Source organism: Hyperolius riggenbachi, chromosome 2, assembly GCF_040937935.1.
Source record: "Hyperolius riggenbachi isolate aHypRig1 chromosome 2, aHypRig1.pri, whole genome shotgun sequence".
NCBI lineage: Eukaryota > Metazoa > Chordata > Amphibia > Anura > Hyperoliidae > Hyperolius > Hyperolius riggenbachi.
Genome location: NC_090647.1, coordinates 460,237,621 through 460,256,405, shown reverse-complemented (window position 1 = coordinate 460,256,405; position 18,785 = coordinate 460,237,621). Strand labels below are relative to the sequence as shown.

The 18,785-nt window shown below is 42.6% G+C and overlaps 1 protein-coding gene across 1 annotated transcript in view; it reads left to right on the top strand.

The window, feature by feature from the left end:
- The window catches only part of PIPOX (pipecolic acid and sarcosine oxidase), a 134,270-nt gene that overhangs the window by 52,285 nt on the left and 63,200 nt on the right, over positions 1-18,785 (top strand). The window contains exons 3-4 of the mRNA XM_068270133.1: positions 8,863-9,076; positions 11,727-11,909. Coding sequence (XP_068126234.1) covers positions 8,863-9,076; positions 11,727-11,909 — 397 coding nt within the window. The remainder of the gene's footprint in view (positions 1-8,862; positions 9,077-11,726; positions 11,910-18,785) is intronic.

Genomic DNA, 18,785 nt, shown 5'->3' with positions numbered 1-18,785 from the left:
AGAGTCATGTCACTGACTACTCTCAGAGGAGTTCACAATCTAATCTCTACCATAGTCATAGACTAATGTCCTACCGTATTAATTTATATATTTCTGTAGTACTGGCATCTTCTGCAGCACTTCACGTCATGACACTGACTGTCCTCAGAGGATTTCACAATCTAATCTCTACTATAGTCATAGTCTAATGTCCTAACATATTATCACTATGTATTTATAGAGCACTGACACCTGCAGTTTCTTAACATAATCATGTCACTAACTATCCTTCAGAGGGGCTCACAATCTAATTACTGCTACAGGCATATGTCCATCGTAATCTACAGCCAATTTAGAGGGAAGCCAATTTATCTGCAATTTATTTTTATGAATGTGGGAGGAAACCAGACTGCCTGGAGAAAATCCACGCAGACATGGGGAGAGCATACAAGCTCTTTGCAATTACTGCCCTGGCTGAGATGCGAATCATGGACCAAGGGCTGCAAGGCGAGAATGCTATCCACTAAGGCTCGGTTCACAAAAGGGGCTTGATTCACAAAAGAGTGCTAACTGTTAGCACAGCCGTTTTCACGCGAATTTTCGCACGAAACGATAACGTTTTGTGCGCAAACGCGAATTTACATGGAAAACGATTTAGATTTCGCACGAACATTCACGTTTGCACGCAAAAACGTTATCGCTTCGTGCGAAAAATTCGCGAGCGCGCGCAATGCAAAAATTTGCGCGAAAACGGCCGTGCTGACAGTTAGCACTCTTGTGAATCAAGCCCTAGGTGCAGTTGCAGAACGCAATCCGCGGTCCGGACTCCGGTTCTCTAAACCGGAACGTAAACGGATCAAAAACTGATCTGTTCTGCCCCTTTGTAGCACGTTTCCAGTCCAGTCACATTTTAAAAAACGTGTCCGTGTCCCTTAAAAATAGCTGTGGGTGGGGGCACCATGCTGGAGGGGTTAGCAGCCAGGAAGGGGGGCACAGCAGCGAGGAGGGGGTTCACAGCACCCTCACCTGGGTCCCCCCGTCCCCCTTAGTGGGCGGCATTGCAGATAGTCAAGCTGCAAGCAGAGGAAGGAAGGTAATGCTTCCCCGCTCGCCCATTATTTGCTTTTCCCATCATTACTGACCCTCCCCGCCGCTGTGCCTGCTGCCTCCCTTCCTGGCTGCTACCCCCTCAGGCTACCTGGGTACACCTATGGGGTAGACAGTGAGGGGAGGAGCAGGCAGAAGGCAATCCGGCTCTCCCTCCGCTTCTATGTGCAATGTTCTCTGTGTAGAGGGCGATCCGTTTTTGCATTGCCTTTCACTACCCCTCCTTGTATCTGGGGTCCGTGGAGTCCCGACAAATCTGGACTCTCCGTTCAGTTTTTCAAAACAGATCTCCCGGATCGCCCACGGATACGTTTTTGAAGTGTGTGAAGACAGACGCTATTTTTAACATTGGTGTCCGTGGCTCCAGTTTTGATCCGGGCCAAAAAACTGAGCCACGGATACATTTTTAAAACAAATGTGAACCGACCCTAAGGCACCATTCTGCCCACAATTGGAGTCATTGTGGAGCAGCAGGCCATGTGTCCAGCAGTTTGAAATCTGCAAAAAAAATACTTGTGCATTACTTATTTCTGAGAATGTGGGCTATTTCAATGGTGCAGGTGTTAGTAGTTACTAAGTTCAGTCATGGTTTTTATTGTGATCTCATCATGCTCTACAAAATGCAGGTTTATTATGGTTTTCTTACTATGCTGCAGTACTTTTCATACTGTGGCAGTGTTTTGTCTGTTAAATATGAGTGTTATACTTCTTTAAATGGTCTTTCCTGAAGATAGCATGTTACATTAAAAGAAAAAAGAAGTTTAATAATTGGAACACATATTTGTTGAACATACTTTACATAGTATAATAGATTATTGCTGGGTAAAAAATGTCCTGTCATGAGCTCCACCAACTTACTATTGTGCCTTCTTTGTACACACACCCAAAAATCTGAAGCTGGGTGGAGGCATGACTAGGTGTGATGGGGCATGATGGGAGATGTGGTGGAACCATGACTATGGGTAGGCCATGTTCCTTTTCCTAAATAGAACAGTTGGGTTCAGCAGCTGCTGGACTGGCTGCAAAATGATTTAATTGTGAGTAGATCTGTACAGTAGACTTCAGAGCCTTAGCATCAGAATTCTGTATATCTTCCTATAACAGTGATACAACACCACAAATTAAAAAGCTGGTAGGTTAATTGGCTTGTGACTACAATGTCCCTTGTGTGTTGGTATGTCATATGCCTGCGGAAGGAAAATTAAACAGGGGCGGAGTGACTGGAATAAATAAACATGCTCTGTAGAGCACAGCAGTACTATATGAAAATGTTGGAGCCTTTTAAAAAGGATTAGTAGAAAGGATGCAACATTTACATCTCATCACTGACCTGCGTGTTGTCAAATAAGTACTGACCTTATAAATATGGATAGATACAGTTTATGTTTGTTCATTTTAATAAATGACTGTACATAGCCCAGTGTTTGAACACATATTTTCTACATCAAGCAGCAATAGGAGCCACCTGGGCTTGGTATAATATTTCTAAGCATCAAGCGGTGTTTGTTGAAGCTTTGTTTTGTGCATTGTGGAAATTGCCTCATTCTTAAAGAGAATCTGTAAGAAAAAAAAGTAACCCTATGGGATACTTACTTCAGGAGGGGGAAGCCTCTGGATCCTAATGAGGCTTTCCCTGTCCTCCTCCGTCTCTCCGTTCCAGCACTGTCAGCCGTCGAAGAGTGGTGTCTGCACCTGCACAGTAGAGTGAGTCTGATCCAGCTCGGCTATTTCTACCTTCAGAAACATGGCTGCAACTGCGTGGCTGAGGAGATAGGTGGAGCATTACCTGCATAACAAACTACAGAGGATCAGGGAAGTAATTAACCCTGAGACAGTTTGACCAATTACCAGCCAGCACTACTGCTGATCCTGTGGCTGTGAGGTGTTCCTGCCACAGCAGTTACCTCCACAAAGATATCTCCTTACCCTAACTGCACTACAGCAGTATCCCAGTGGGCACTGGGGCACTGATCCCCTCCCCCCCCCCCTTCATTAGAATCACATATAGTTAAATGTTTCCAGACTCGGGCAGCATACACTTAACACGATCGGGTCTATAAAAACCTCTTCATGTCAGTCTGAGTCTCTGTAGGTGTTAAGTAAACCAAGGGTCTTATCTACTTGCCATAAACACCTCACAATCCTTGCTAGATCCCTTGTAAATATTATATATATATATATATATATATATATATATATATATATATATATATATATATACTGTATTATCCTGATTCAAAACTTCCCATCTCTGAAATAAAAGCTCTGGTCTGCAGCAATGCTCAGCTACTAAGATAAGAAATTACACACACAGTACAATTTTCAGACACAGGATAAGGACTTGAATGATTTTTCTGTGATCAGTCCACACAGGAGCAGATTGCTAGTAATACAACTAGCCAAGTACATCTGTAGGTAACTGTTCTTCCATAATAGCACCAGCATTTGGACGATCTGCTCTGCTCAAAGGCCCCTACGTTTGTGATATTTACATTTAGTTCCAATCATTGCTGAACTAGTTAGCCTTAATTTTATCACTTGAGTTAAGCAAAAAATATCTAATCTCACCATATACCATTGATTTTTAGCACCAAAATGGGCTCCACCAGCCAACCATACTGCCCCCTTTGTGCCCCCCCCCCCCCTCCCAAAAAATTTTTTTAAGCTGTAGCCGCCACTGCAACTAGGAAAATAATAGTTGTATCAGAACACTATTTTTGTATGCTGTAATCACTTTAGTATGCCGACCCCAATCTTTTTCTGTGCCAGATTCCACAAATACATAATGTATACTTTATTTTCAATAAGCACAATAAGCGAAGAGCCTAATTATGAATGTTTCTTTTCACATGAGCCAAGAAAGCTCTAAGCGCTTTATTTTGTGTAAGGTAAGCAAGCTTTGCTGTGCAAGGGGAGATTTTAAATCCATTCAATTGAATGGAGCGCATATCCTCTGCAGCAGCAGAATGGATCTTCAGTGAATACAGAACATTACGATAGCATGTTGCTGCTGTATGAATAAAATATATTGCTGGGAATCCGGTAAAAAATTTTTGTCTACTTAGAATTACAGTTAGGTGCTTTTGCCATTATGTTTACAAAAATTGAAAGCAAACCTGAGAGCAGACTGTATGTAAGAAAAACCTGTGGTCTCCTGTAGTTTTGAGGAGAGCCACATGTTTTGTGTCCTACCTGATCATGCACCTCCATTACTGTGAACCCATGCTATGCATCTGAGTGAACCTAACTTGCCTAATCTCCATGCTCCCCTCCAGTGACTAAGCATTACCTTGTACTCGTACTGTGCTGCATGATCTGGTCTTTCTTGTATTTCTGTATTGTCATTTTGCTGTATGTCACCCCTAAATATTGTCTGTAACCTAAACTAATGTCCAGCGCTGCGTAATATGTTGGCGCTTTATAAATCCAATAAATAATATTAATAATGTTCATCAGGGCAGCAACACCAAACATTGCTGGGGGGGGCGTGACTTTTCCGCCGATAACAGAAGCTGGTTGATTAGTCAATTTGAAAAAAATTGGTTGTGTGGATGCTGGTGCTGAGTTCCAAGGCTTCTCAAATGTTAAATCATAACATCAAAAGGAGGAATCCACACACAAACTTGCTGGAATGGTGTGTTGTAGTTTTATTGTTCCATCACATACACATGCAATTTACATCCGACCGGATGGCCTTTTTGAATTTGAAAAAAATACATGAATTGCCCTTCTACAGATATCTACAAACTACATGTAGTTTAAAATTTAAAGATGCTGAGGACTAGCAATGAGCAATGAGTTTATACAGCATTATGCAAATTCTGCTTGCAAATTTATGCAGCTTGAAAATAGACCAATCAAATTCCACCTTAGCAGGATTCAGTTGGTCTATTTTCAAGCTACAGACATACAGAATTTGTATAATCCTGTATGAACTCAGAACAATTTGCATGCTATGGCCCATCCCTATTAATGACTAGTAATGACCATCCAAAGATGTTACAGCGCAAGAGACTGTTGGAATTTAAGTATGATATGCTTGAATTTGGAGCCCACGGTTACTTTAGATAACTGGTCTTAGTAAAAGGACTTGCTCTGCAGTTTCTTTTTAAGAAGGATTTCTCGTAGAGAGAAATAGAGGCATTTCTAGAAGCACGATGTAGAACATTGTGCTGTGTCTCCCACAAGGCCGGAGCGCAGTACCAGCTCACGATGTACCAACATCCAGGCTGCAGCGGGATAAACATCAAGTGTTTTCATATTTCCTAAAGGTAAACAATAGTCAGGGAACAGAAAAGAATGCTCTACTAAGGACAAGGGGACAGGTCACTGGAAGGGGGTTCCAGTGCATGCACAGTAAAGACTGTGCTGGTCATTCTATCACATGGTCTTGCCAGCCTATGGCAGGCTGAGAAGATGGCTGAAAGCGGACTCCACCCACTGGGGTGGAGTCCAGTGTTAACTCTTGACTGGCTGTTTATAAGGACCAGATGGTCTCGGGGAAAGGACTTCCGCTTCCACTTTTTTCTATTCACTTCCTAACTTCTTACAACATCATTTATCCGTATGCTGTATATAGCCAAGTGCGGTCTTTCCACAACATAGCATAGATCTTCGTAAGATAAAGCCTGGTCAATTCACAAGGGATGGACCAAAAGCCTGAAACGCTTAAGATGACTTACTACAGATTGATTGCTTCGCTGAGGTAATGAACATGTAACAAAGATTGCTGATGAACACAACTGTATATCTGTTTTGCTAAATAAACTCCTTAAACTTTGAAGACGTCTAACAGTTCCATCTCCCTTGCTGTTGCTGTGATGAGTGCCAAGTTATCTCACGTTTTGTGATATGGTGCTGACTGCCGAACAAAGGTGTAGTGTTGTTGCCCATAGCAACCAACAAATATTTATTACAGGGACTAGTAATGACCATTCATACATACTGCTGTAATGGCCAGATGTAATAATAACCATTCAAAGGTGCTGCAAAGCGAAACAGGAACAATGGGCCCCACCACACATGGCAATGGTAATAGCCATGATTAGCGGCTCTTAGGGGTGATTTAGGCAATATGGCTAAAATAGCGTGCGACAGGGCAGCCCGCAATGCAACCTGCAGCTACAAACAGCTGGGCTGTTCTTAAAATTGCTGCCTATGGCAAAACCCAAAATATAGGTAGATCGGGTTCTTTAGGGTTAGGCACCAGCAGGGGATTCTTAGGGTCAGGCATCGCAATGCGGGTTTTAGGGTTAGACAGTACACATGGGCAGTACACAGTGTGGCAGTACAAATGGGCAGTACACAGTGTGGCAGTACACAGTGTGACAGTACAAATGGGCAGTACACAGTGTGACAGTACACATGGGCAGTACACAGTGTGACAGTACACATGGGCAGTACACAGTGTGACAGTACGCATGGGCAGTAGACAGTGTGACAGTACACATGGGCAGCAGACAGTGTGACAGTACACATGGGCAGCAGACAGTGTGACAGTACACATGGGCAGCAGGCAGTGTGACAGTACACATGGGCCATAGTCTAAGGCTGCAGACATTTGGCATTGTTTAGGGGCGGCTGAGCGGTTTCAAGTGTGTGTGTAGTTCAGGGAGTACTTCACACCCGAAGCACCCAACCGTGCTATCATTCTGCCACCAGTTGCAGCCTGTCCTTTGAGTCCCTTGCTCTCCTCCTCCACCCGGCCCATCCACGGCTGTCCTGCATTAATTTTCAGAGATGGTAATAGTTGGCCTTGGGGGTGGTAAAACATACAAATCCAGCCCGGGACAGTACGCAATAGGCATGTGTACAGATAAGTGTGCACATGTGTTCAAGCCCCAAGTGTCTAGTCGAGATAGGCTTTAAAATGCATATATACTGTATATATATATATTGTTCATATATATGAACAAATATATGTTCATATATATGAACAAATGCAGTATGCATGTTTACATCTATTTTAAAAATGTCAATGTGACCTCAGCCTAAACAGTTGTGAAGAAGTAATTCTGTATGACTGAGCTGGTTTAAACCTTGAAGCTTGGCATGTAGGTTGGGCGCCAGTGTCACGCTGGTTCCCTGGGTTGACATTTATATGACCTTTAATAAAAACAAATGTTCCCACACATCTGACCTCTGCTGCCCTGTGCAAACCTCCCCATTAGTTATTTATCATTATTATTTCCATCATGCAATAGTCTCTATCTGCAGTTCTAGCATGCATAATAGCCATTGCTGATATCTTCCGCTTTCCTCCACTATTAACATGAAAATCACTATGTACCCTGCACGTTCTTTGTCTCTTGTGTGCACATTGCTATTTCTGGCTGAGGCTCCCCGTCAAGGGCAATTTCACCTCTATGATAAAATTGTTTGGAAAAAAAATCCCCCAGACCCCACCTTACATATTTCATTTCCAAGCTGCCAGTCACTGTTCTCTGTGTGCACTAATGTAGCCCCCCACACTCCCTCTAACCACAGCTGATGCTGTGCTTCTTCCACTGTGTTTCATCTAACAATACATCTATTTTAAGGCACTTCATGGATATCACAGAAAGCAACAGAAAAAATGTCTCCCGAGACAGCACCGAGCAATTTGCCAGGAAAGACAAGCTGTTAACCCTTTGCCACTCGTGTGATCATTTATTTTGTATGTTACAGCGTAACACCTAAGAAATAGTATAATATCCATAAAGGTGGATACCTATGAAAGAGCTTGTACAAAGCGCCACTGATCTCACCGATGATGAAGGCAGAGCTCATGGCAGTATCTGGTCCTATCAATTAGTTGGCCTCTCATTAAACGTGGAACTCCCCCAAAAGTTTTATTTCAACTTTGGACAGAGTGAGGAAAAATTAACACCACTGTCAGGTATTACCACTTTACCAGTATTTATGTCTGGGATGGGAAGTCATCCTCTTGTTTTCCTCTCTTGCGAAACAGAGAAATAAGTGAAAAGGTGAACAAATGCTGCAATTTGTATTGTAATCAGCAGATATTTAACATATAGGTCCATATGCAATCACTTTGTCTCCCAGAAATCCGGCGCAGGAGATTTGGGTGCAGCCGGCGCCACCATAGGCCATAATAGATATTACTGCTATAGCGACGCAGAGTGAGTAACTTCGGCGCCGTCAGAAGACAGAGCTGAGGTTACTTTTAAAACACTGTAATTCGGCCGCCGAATTACATCATTCGCTACCATCCACGTCGACCTGGATGGGGAATAGTAATTAATTAACAGGACTTGTGCAGGAGCAGGGTAAGCCGCATATCGGCTGTATCTTGCACCCAAGTCCCCTGGCAGCTATTTCTCTCGTACACCCCCTAGGTGCGATCATTATACCTGGTCATAAAATGAACCACCAGCAAAAAAAAAATGCTCAAAATAACTTTGATAGCACTTTTCACTAACTTTTTGGTACTTTTTCAATTGTAAAATGCTGAAAAGTTATTTTAACCGGTTCACCACTGAGGGTACCAGTGCAATTTTCACCTTTCTGCACTCCTCCCATTCATTTGCCAATATTAGAAGATAGTTAGTAATTTGCTGAGTCTTCCGAGGTCACAGGAGGTGAGGAACAACACACACATTCAGCATTGCTGTCCCCATTCAGGTGAATTGCTTGCCTTGTTACAAGGTATTACAAGGTCCATAAATAAGCTGATGGATGGATTCGGAAGCTGGCACAACTCTTGTTAGCTATTACTAATGATCATTACTCCTCTCTGATATCAGTCACAGTAACACTTTGCAATTCTACCCACAGGAAAACAGGACTTCTCTTCTTTGCTCCATCTGATAACGAAGAGTATGAATCAGTATGTAAAAATATGGAGCACCACAAGTTTCCATGGGAGAACCTGACCCAGGAGCAGCTAAAGGCTAAATATCCTGGCTTTGTCCTGAATCCCGGAGAAGCGGTCTGCCTTGACTATGATGGTGGCGTTCTGTCTGCAGACAAGGCGCTGCGGGCCGTGCAGGTACCGCTCCCTATGCCTCCGCTTCCCGAACTGCCTCTGCATGTATAGATAATTATACATCCTTTTACAAACTAATAAACCAACATTTTCCTGTTCCCATTTGAATAACAGCTCAAAAGCTCCTGTTAATTAGATTAGATAATGATTAAAATATATTTACTCACAAATTGAAAAAAACAATCATTTTCAGCACAGACATGTCTTGAATCTACAGAGAGCATGTATCCAAAGTGTGAAATTGCTTTGTTCATAAATAGTTCTTTGTTTTACGGTGGAGAGAACAGCATATCTCTTCAGGGGCCGTGTCAAGTAATGTATTTCTGTCTGATTTCCACCGAGTTCATCTGCACAAATATATATAAAAAAAGATTTAGACATGTTTATGGTCCATTTTGTCTGATTTTAAAGCTAAACAAAAAAATATTCACATTCAGGGTGATGGATGGTCAATATTGTTCCTCATAAAAGAATAGAAATAGAGTGACAGCCAAGAAAATAAGAAAAGACAATTTGCTGTTGTACATTTGGTAACCCACAATCTTCCTGTCAGTGGCTCCCTTTTTTAATGATAGCTGTGGCATTCAGTCTGACAATATTATAAGGTGGCCAATCAGTACTGCCCGAAACCAAGCCATGTGATGTTGTTTGCGTCACATATATATATATGTGCAGTGGTGATTGGCTGATCTGTCATTATTGAGCAGGGTCACTGGGGTGCCTTGTGATAAAGCTGATTGTCAGGGAGAGATGAGGAGGAGTCCTAGAAGGCTGACTGCGGTCAGTGGTATGGAGCTGTCCATCTGTGATCTCCATCTGTACGTTTACAGTTTTAGGAACCAAAGTGCCAAAGTGCTAGGGGATTGGGGATTCTGGAGCGGTTTAAGGCCTGTGCACACTGCAAATCTGATTTGTGATTCCGATTGTCCCTGGATGTTATCAACACAAGAAGAAAAATGCAGAGAAAAAATGCAGAATGCAGTACCGATTCAACATCGCAAATCAGAATCGCATGTAGTGTGCAAGAGCCCTTATGGAGATTGTTAGCAAGAGATTTCAATTTGAAGAAGTTTTCCTATACTTTCTAAAGAATCATAATCAGTTAAAAAATGCTACATGCAGTGTTTTTGTGATTTTTTTTCCGCATCCTGCGTAAAGGCAGCCATTTCAGGTGATAATCTCTATTGTTAATACTTTAAGGGCTCGTTTACACTAGAGGCGTTTTTCAGCTTTTTTTCAAGCACAGGTGATTTGTAAAATCGCCCTCAAAACGCTTGTGCAATGAATCTCTATGAGAAGGTTTATATCAGCGCGGTTCGTGTGCTGTACATTCAGCAAAGCGGTGCCTGGACCATTTTGGGGTCGATTTTGCTATAATGGAAGGTATAGGAAAAATGCAAAACGCTCACAAAATCACTTTGTGCAGCGATTGCGGTCGTGTTTTTAAGCATAAATACATTGTATTTATTATTTTCCGGGTCAAAGAGTTCATTTCCTGACTTGCGTCAGGGAGTGAATTAAAAACCGCTTGGGAAAAGTGCTTAGAAAAGCATTTTCACAAAAACGCAACGCCCACCCAAGCACCAGGAATCCCCCCCCCAAAAAAAGTTGTGTCCAAAAAAAGCCCAACGCGAACGATAACGCGAGCGGAAGGCAATGTGAACGAGCCCTAAGAGGCTACAAGGGGCTTAGGGTCATACTCATTTAAATGCAGGCAGTCAGTAGTCATTTACATTTAAGCTATACTCGAGCAGAGCTATGAATATCCCACCCACCTCTAGCACAGGCACAGCACACATCCCTGCATTAGGGGCATGCAGGTGGCACTGGCATGCAGGTAGACACACCCATAGTAATTCCTGGGCATTTCCCAGACTGTCCTCCTGGAGACAATGCAGATTCTGGTTCTGCAAAACAGACCTACCGTATATGTTAATAGCTGCTGAAAATCTGTACAGAACTAGGTAGAATCTTCATAACATAATATATAACATAACATAATGTAAGCTTATGGGTGGAGATTTTATTTGAATGTTATCTAGATATTAAAAAAATGAACATCTGCCAGTACTATACAAAGACATTTTAAAAAATTAGCAAAAAGTTTAATTTACTCTTCTATTCAACTATGGCAAACTATACCTTTTGGTATACAGAGTTTTCTCAGATCCCTATGTTCTTGCATAACTAATTGGCTGAGCAGAGCATGACGTAGCATGCAGTAATATTGCCCCTAGATTTACGGAGATCATCGCTGAACATGTATAAAGAGAATGGCAGGATTTTTTTTTCATTGTATCAGGCTGACACACCCTTGAAAGAACTTCCATACAACATATACAGTTCTGTCGCTCTTGTTGGATCTTTTGTAGTTGTGTGCACATAAGGTTGAATTCACACTGTGCATGTTGCATGACGCAAGCGTTATAACGTGTGTGAACCGCAATGGACACTGCACGCGATATAACACACGTTGATTTAAAGCCTCTATGTAGTAAGAAAGATAACGCAATCTAACGCAAAGATGTAAACATGTCCATAGAATTGTATGAGCCATTAGCAATTTTTTTCTGCAATGGAACAACTACAGTTTGAATTCACCCTAAGTAAAATGTTAACTACTTCATTTGTATTTCTTGGATGTTTTGCACAGGAACAGTTCCAGCGTATGGGTGGATTGATCCAAGATGGGGAAAGGGTGAAGCACATCCAGCCTGGACAGGTGGTCACAGTGACAACTACTGCCGATAGCTACCAAGCTGAAAATATTGTGATCACAGCGGGACCATGGGCCCAGAAGGTTCTATCTCCCCTGAGTCTTGAACTACCTCTAAGGGTAGGTACACTGCATTGGGGATGAGGTCTTTCAAAAACTAGATTCACAGCATAAAAAGTTAGATCAGCTGTGAACAGAAATAGGCAGCAGATCCCCAGTCTGTCCTGTGGGCCCCCTACCAGTTCATTAAAAAGGTATGAAAGTCAGCATTTCTTCTTTGCTCTAAAAGATTATTTACAGCAAAAAAACTACTTCCACAAAAACATTCAAACAGTTAAAGAAAATCTGTGATGAATTTACAGTACATTAAAATAAACATATTACGGTTTCCCTCCGTTATTCCCCCTCTTCGTTTCTCCTATTTTCACCGCTCCCCACTACCAATAAATAAATTAATAAAATATAACTTTTAAACCTTTAAACAAGATGGCTGCGATGTAAAGTGCTTCCGGGTCATCAAGTTCCACACAGTCTCCCTGTACTGCCGTGCACCAGAGATGTGCTGAGTCCACACGAGGCAGATCTTCCCCCTGCTTTCAGCCTCGCTGGAGCGAGGCAGATCTTCCCCCTGCTAGCTGGAGCTAGCAGAAAGGTCAGGGATGACTCATCAGATGACGTGCAGCAAGGGGACGGAGAGGCAGATAGCAGGGAGGAACAGCTGCTGTATTGTCTGACTCCTGCTGCAGCACAATAATCGTCTAACTAGACAAATAATTAGAAATGAGCAGGAGAGAGACAGCACAGTGGTTTCTAAACAAGACAAGGGAAAAAAGATTTGTACGAATGAAAGGAACATATCTCCTCATTTAAATTGCATTTTGAAAGAGGACCACACAACCACTTTAAACACAGTTCTTTCTTATTCAAAGGAAAGCTTTCTGCCACATCCAAAGAGTTGATAACATTATCTTTTGTTTACATTCCTTTGTCTGCTACAATAACTATGCGTTTCTAATTGTGCTGAAAATGAACTCTCTCTGCTGTACAAGCGGAGAGCTGAGAAGTGATCACTAGATAGATTTGAATATATAAATACAGCAGCTATGCAATAAAAAGCAATGGCAGTGTTCAGAGCAGATACACTGTATTTTGGGACCTTGTAATTTGTAAACAGACAATATTACTTGTGCAAAAAGCAAATCTGGTAGCTGTATGGTTAATACGAAGTATGTTATGTCAGAGTTTTATCCCACCTTAAAGTATTCTGAGCTCTGCATACCACATAATAGTGTGTGAGTCCTTTGTTTGGCAAACATAAAATGTCACTTTTGGGAGACGAAAGGAGTGTGGTCTTCAATTAATGTACCGATGAAGGTTTGTTACGGTTCACACTTGAGCTAAGGAGGAACTGGTACACCTTTGTCTTTGTTTAAATAAAAAGAGAAGAGATGCCAGATGAGGTGAAAGGGATGGCAGCGGAAGTTCCAATTACTTGGATTTACATTACTCGGTGATTTAAAGCTCAGCTTCAGAAAGTCAGCTAAATACTCAGTTGAAAAACTCTATACAAGAGAAACGTGCTATTCGCTAAATCTCTTCTACTTATGTGCGTCATCATATGCCAATATCTCCTCAGTCTCTGCAGGCTACTCACCGCATGTGCAGATTATTCGGGAGCCCTCAGTCACCAGGGAGACCACCAATCCCCACTTGGCACAACTCCAACAGCAATCAAACGACTGAGGCTCAACCTGTGGGATTATTTCCGTTCACTGACTCTTTGCCACACAACACAGAGGATAGGCAAACACACCATCATATGCCACTTATAGGAAGTGAGTGTGGGTGTAGTGATCTTCTCCCATTTCTTTGGAAATGCTCATAATACTTACAGGTTAGTTAGTTCCTACCAACTTTGGCCTCTATTCATAAAGCATGCGGTAATTCTCAAAACAGCTGACTTTCCCTAACATTTAGCAAAGTGTGCATTCATAAAAGCTGTTTCCGCATGAAAATCTGCCATTCCTGAGCAGTGCGGGAAATTACCGCCTTGTGCGGAGATTATCACAACATGTGTCACTGAAGGTTAATTCATAAAGATTAGAGCAGGCGGAATGTGAGCGGAGAAATACGGCTGTTTAGATAAGGCGATAAGCCAGTGGTAACAGCCAAGATAACAGGCAAGCTAATGTGGACAGACCGCCCAGGCAGCTGCAGTGAGAAGAGAGCAAAAACGGCATCCCAGAATACCAAGGCTGTGTTTTTTTAACCCCTTGGATACCTGTTTTCAGATAAACTTCACATCAGAACGCCTGCATATGTAACATTTCTGGAACTTCTTCTAAGCTGTGGCAATTAAATAGACTGTTTAGAAAAACTAATATACAGATTCAGAGAAGATTCAGGGCAAACAGAGGCAGTTTTAAAAAGAATGCACATGGTAAAGGGATGCTGGGGCTGCCCCTACCTTTTTTCTAGAATGACTAGAATGAGAGCAGAAAATGCAGAAGACTTGATGAAGTTTACAGAATTAAGTGCTTTTAGTGGTTGTAAGTGTATTTATTATACAACAACACATTACTGAACTGAAAAGTGATCTTAATATTTTTGCTTAGAGCTCATAGGGAAAATTGATGGGAAATTGTATTTCTTCCAATTTTGATAATTTATTAAGCGCCACTCAGGGCTATTAATTTCTTACCTTATTTATATTACAGTTGCACTTATACTGTATTTATTTAATTTTGTTGATAACAAGATTAACAGACTTTTTCTAATGTCTGTTGCGAAAACTTCCTCCAATAATTTATATCACCCTAAACTGGGCACAATCCGTTACTGTCAATAGGCTGAGAAAATGTTTCTTTCTCAGTTTCGCCAGCAGGGAAGCTTTCCCCGCTTCACGGTACACACAGCCAATGGGGAGGCTGAGTCAGCAATCACAGAATAAGTGAAAGCAAATATGCAAGAATGCACAAACAAGTATTACTTCTAGCAAAACTATAAAATAATCAACTCAAGAAAAATGCATACAGTTTGTTTCAAAGGATGTCCTGAGAGGCCAGTTTTTGTTAAGGTCGTATTCACAGTGCCACGTTGCGGAGCTGCAGTATAAAGTCTTATAATGCAGCTTACCGCACTGCAATGATAACCCTATGGGAAGTTCACAGTGCGACGTTAACGTCGCGTTAAAAAAATCTTGCGTTATGGTAACTCACTGCTTGCAGTGCGTTACCTCTAAACGCAGACACGATGTGACTTTAACGTTACATTAAAATGCAATGACCCACTGTGAATATGCTCTCAACCCCCCAAACAATGTACAAGACTTGGTATTCCCTTGCAGAGGCATAGCTGGGGGGGGGGGGGTGCATATGTCCCTGGCAGCAGCACTGTGAGGGAACTCAGCACAGCCGCTGCACCCAGGGCCGGCCTTGGGTTTCACAGCGCCCTGAGCTAAACCTAATTTTTGTGCCCCCCTTCATCCTCTTTACGCATGCGCACACACACACACACACACACACACACACACACGCCCCCCCCCCCCCCCATATGCAATTCACCTTTTCTTTTTGACGTCCTGACACATCACGCCAAATGCTCAGATCTCTGTGACACATCACATATGTATAATAGGAAAAATACTATTAATAACCACGAATGCATGGAAAGAGTGCATTATCCTGAATATACTTAAAAATAAAGGCTAGAAACTTTCAGGAATATTATTAAAACAATCAGTGGGACAGTTAGCTGCCCCCACCCCCATTTAGAATGATAGCACAGCACCGACAATTTGCACCACGCGTTATAGCCGCAGTGCGACCCCCCAAAAAACGCCCCCCAATCTCATGTGTATGTGCCCTCAATATAGGTTGCCAAGCATAGGTGCTCCCAGTATAGGAAGTCAGTTGAAGGTCTCTATCCCCTCCATAGGTAGCCAGGTGTAGGTGCCTCCAGTATAGGTAGCCATGTAGCTATGTGTTGGTGCCCTCAGTAAAGGTAGCCAGCTATAGGTGCCCAATATAGGAAATCAGGTGTAGGTCAGGGGAGGACTGGCCAGGGGGGAAGGGGGGAGATTTCCCCCCAGGCTGCCTCTCATTTAATGATTTAGGGCTGGCCGATCCACCAACCGCTTCAATCATTATTATCCAATCGGATGAAAATCTGTGCCGCCACAAGCATGCTCAATCAACAATTTGACTTATTTCGGGTGGAAAGTAGTTCAATCTGAGATGCTGGGAAATCTTGGGCCAATGTGGTTGTGAAGTACGATAAACTATAAACGCGATGGAAACCATGGCCGTTGTCCCTTAAAATGTATTATGTGCCCCACGGTGCCTGTGCATTTATACTTTACCTGTTATGCTGTCCCTCTAGCATTCTTGAAGTTTTTCTGCATTGGCAACCACATGACTATCGGTATATAGCATGTGGGGCGCATGTGACGTCATTTGGGCTGGGGCTGCCGTGCAACTGGGCCTCTAGTTTGTGTTTTCCCTCCAGGCCAAAAGCTCCCAGTCCTCCCCTGGTGTAGGTGCCCTCAGTATAGGTAACTAGCTATTAGGCGCCCCCTTGGAAGCCGGCGCCCTGAGCGATCGCTCTGGTCGCACAGGTCAAAGGCCGGCTATGGCTGCACCCCCACGTGTGTGAGTGGCGGCTTGCTGGCTGCCCCTGCTTCTTTCCCTCCCCCTACAGAGGAGTGCAGAGGCATTAACAACAGCAGACAAAAGCAGGGCACATCTGGCTATCTAAAGAGGGGCACATCTGGCATTCAATAGGGGAGCACATCTGACTATCTAAAGGTGCGCAACATCAGGCTATCTTAATGGGGGAAGGGGGCACATCTGGCTATATAAATGGTATTTGTACATTTGACTCCACCCATAACCACAGCTACATTCTTATGCGTGGCCATGCCCATTTTGTCCAGAGGGGGGAGCTAAAACTGCCTTTGTCCCCAACCTCTGAAAACCCTAGCTATGCCTCTGTTCCCTTCAAGTGTGTGCTGGTGAGTACTGTGCCACTGACTGTACTGTGCCATAGATCATTTCAGATATGCTATATTATAGATATTTTAAGCAGAGGGTTACTGGGGGTTTTGTAGTCTTTTACGGGCCTGTTAAAATGCATCCCCTGAAATCGCCAGCTGTCCAATGTGAATGCTTTAGGTGGTGGGACGGTAAATTAATGCTTTATTCATTAGAATTCATTAGTAGAAATGGAGCAATAGAGGACCACTGCTATCATTCCAGCTGATATTATACCAAGATAAACAGTGCTGCACATGCTGATAATGTGTAATCTCACTGCACAGAGATCATTGCATGGTCAGTACAACTCACCTGACTTAGCACAACACAGTTAGTTAATAATGATTATTTTTATCAGTTTTCTATAGAAGTGATAGGAAAATTGATCAGAAAAACAACCGTAAATCCGATTGGACCTATTGGAAATAATCAATTTGGCCAATCTATCTGATTAAACAAAATCGCCTGGTGTGTGCACCAGGGACCATATGCAATTTCTCTTTTTCTCCTGAGTTTTTTCCTAGGTATTATTTTCACACAGGAAGATTTGCACTATTAGTCCCTCCCCTAACGCTAATATATTAGTTTAATTGTAACTATAGGCTAGCTAGTATTGTGTGCCGTCACCTCCAGACCTCCCTGATCCCCCACCCCCCGATTGCCTGCTGGATATATTACCTTGCCTGGATCCCCGATTCAGCTCCAGTCTTCACCATGGGGAGAATCGTACATGCCGTCACCGACATCATGCGCAGTCCCGATCCTCCCCATAGTGAGGACCGGAGCTGAGCTGGAGGCTGCTTGTTCGCTGGATCCCGGCGTGGTAATGTATCCAGCAGGCAATCTACGGGGGATTGCGGGAAATCGGGAGGTGTCGAAAGACAATACCAGCTAGCATAGTGCTAGCTAGTATGTAAAGGGTACAATTTAACAAGTAAATGAATTCCGGCGGGTCCCGATCGACAACCTCTGCAGCAGCATGCCCGACACAGTGTCGGGCATACCGCTAAGGAGGTTAAACTACCGGCAGCAAGTAAGAAAATACTCAAAATAATTGTGATAGTACTTTTTCACCTACTTTTTAGTACTTTTTCAATTGCAGAGTGTTGAAAAGTTATTTTAAAAAGAAGTTGAAAATTATCTCCTAGGAGAAAACTCAGGAAAAAAAGGTTAATTGCATATGGACCCAGATTCTTTTTTTCACTTTAAAAGATTTTTATTTAGATAAACAGGTAGCACTTACATATAAAAAGGCAGTGTATTAAGCAGAGAGTGTATAAACAATAGAAACAAACAAAAACGAACACAAGTGTTCCAATATAACGAACAGATAGATATATCCTCTACATGAGGAGCGAATAGTGAGTGGATAGGCTTAGCTATATCAGATTGATTGGGTAGGATTGGACAAGGATAAATAAACCAGGCAGGTTATATACAAAGCAAAATTAGTCTGTCCACATTGAGCTAATGCCAGAATCATCAAGCTGGGGGAGCCAAGAAACACTTGTGTGGACTTAAAAAGCTGATCTATAATAAGAAGGTGGGTTGTAGTTGGGCAATGTAGGTAAGGTAAGTTAAATAGGCCAGACGGGATGATGAGAAGTTGGCAGTGGTTGGCGAAAGGTGAGGTACCGAAAGACAGGAGTTTAAGTAGGTGGTCCAATTTAAGAGGCATGTACTAGTTGGGAATAAGTGGTGGAAGCCTTAAAATCCACCCAAGACATCCAGGTTCTGAGAAATTGGGTAGACCTGCCCTGAGCTGAAGCAATTATTTCCTCCATGTCATAGATCTGGTTAATTTTGAAGAGCCACATTTTGATAGACGGGGGTTCAGTAGATTTCCAAAGCATTGGAATAGTGCTTCTAGCTGCATTTATTAGGTGGCGGAGTAAAGAGTTTTTGTGTATGTAAGTTGGAGATGGGGTTGCATGGAGTAAGAACAACTCAGGTAGAAAGGGGA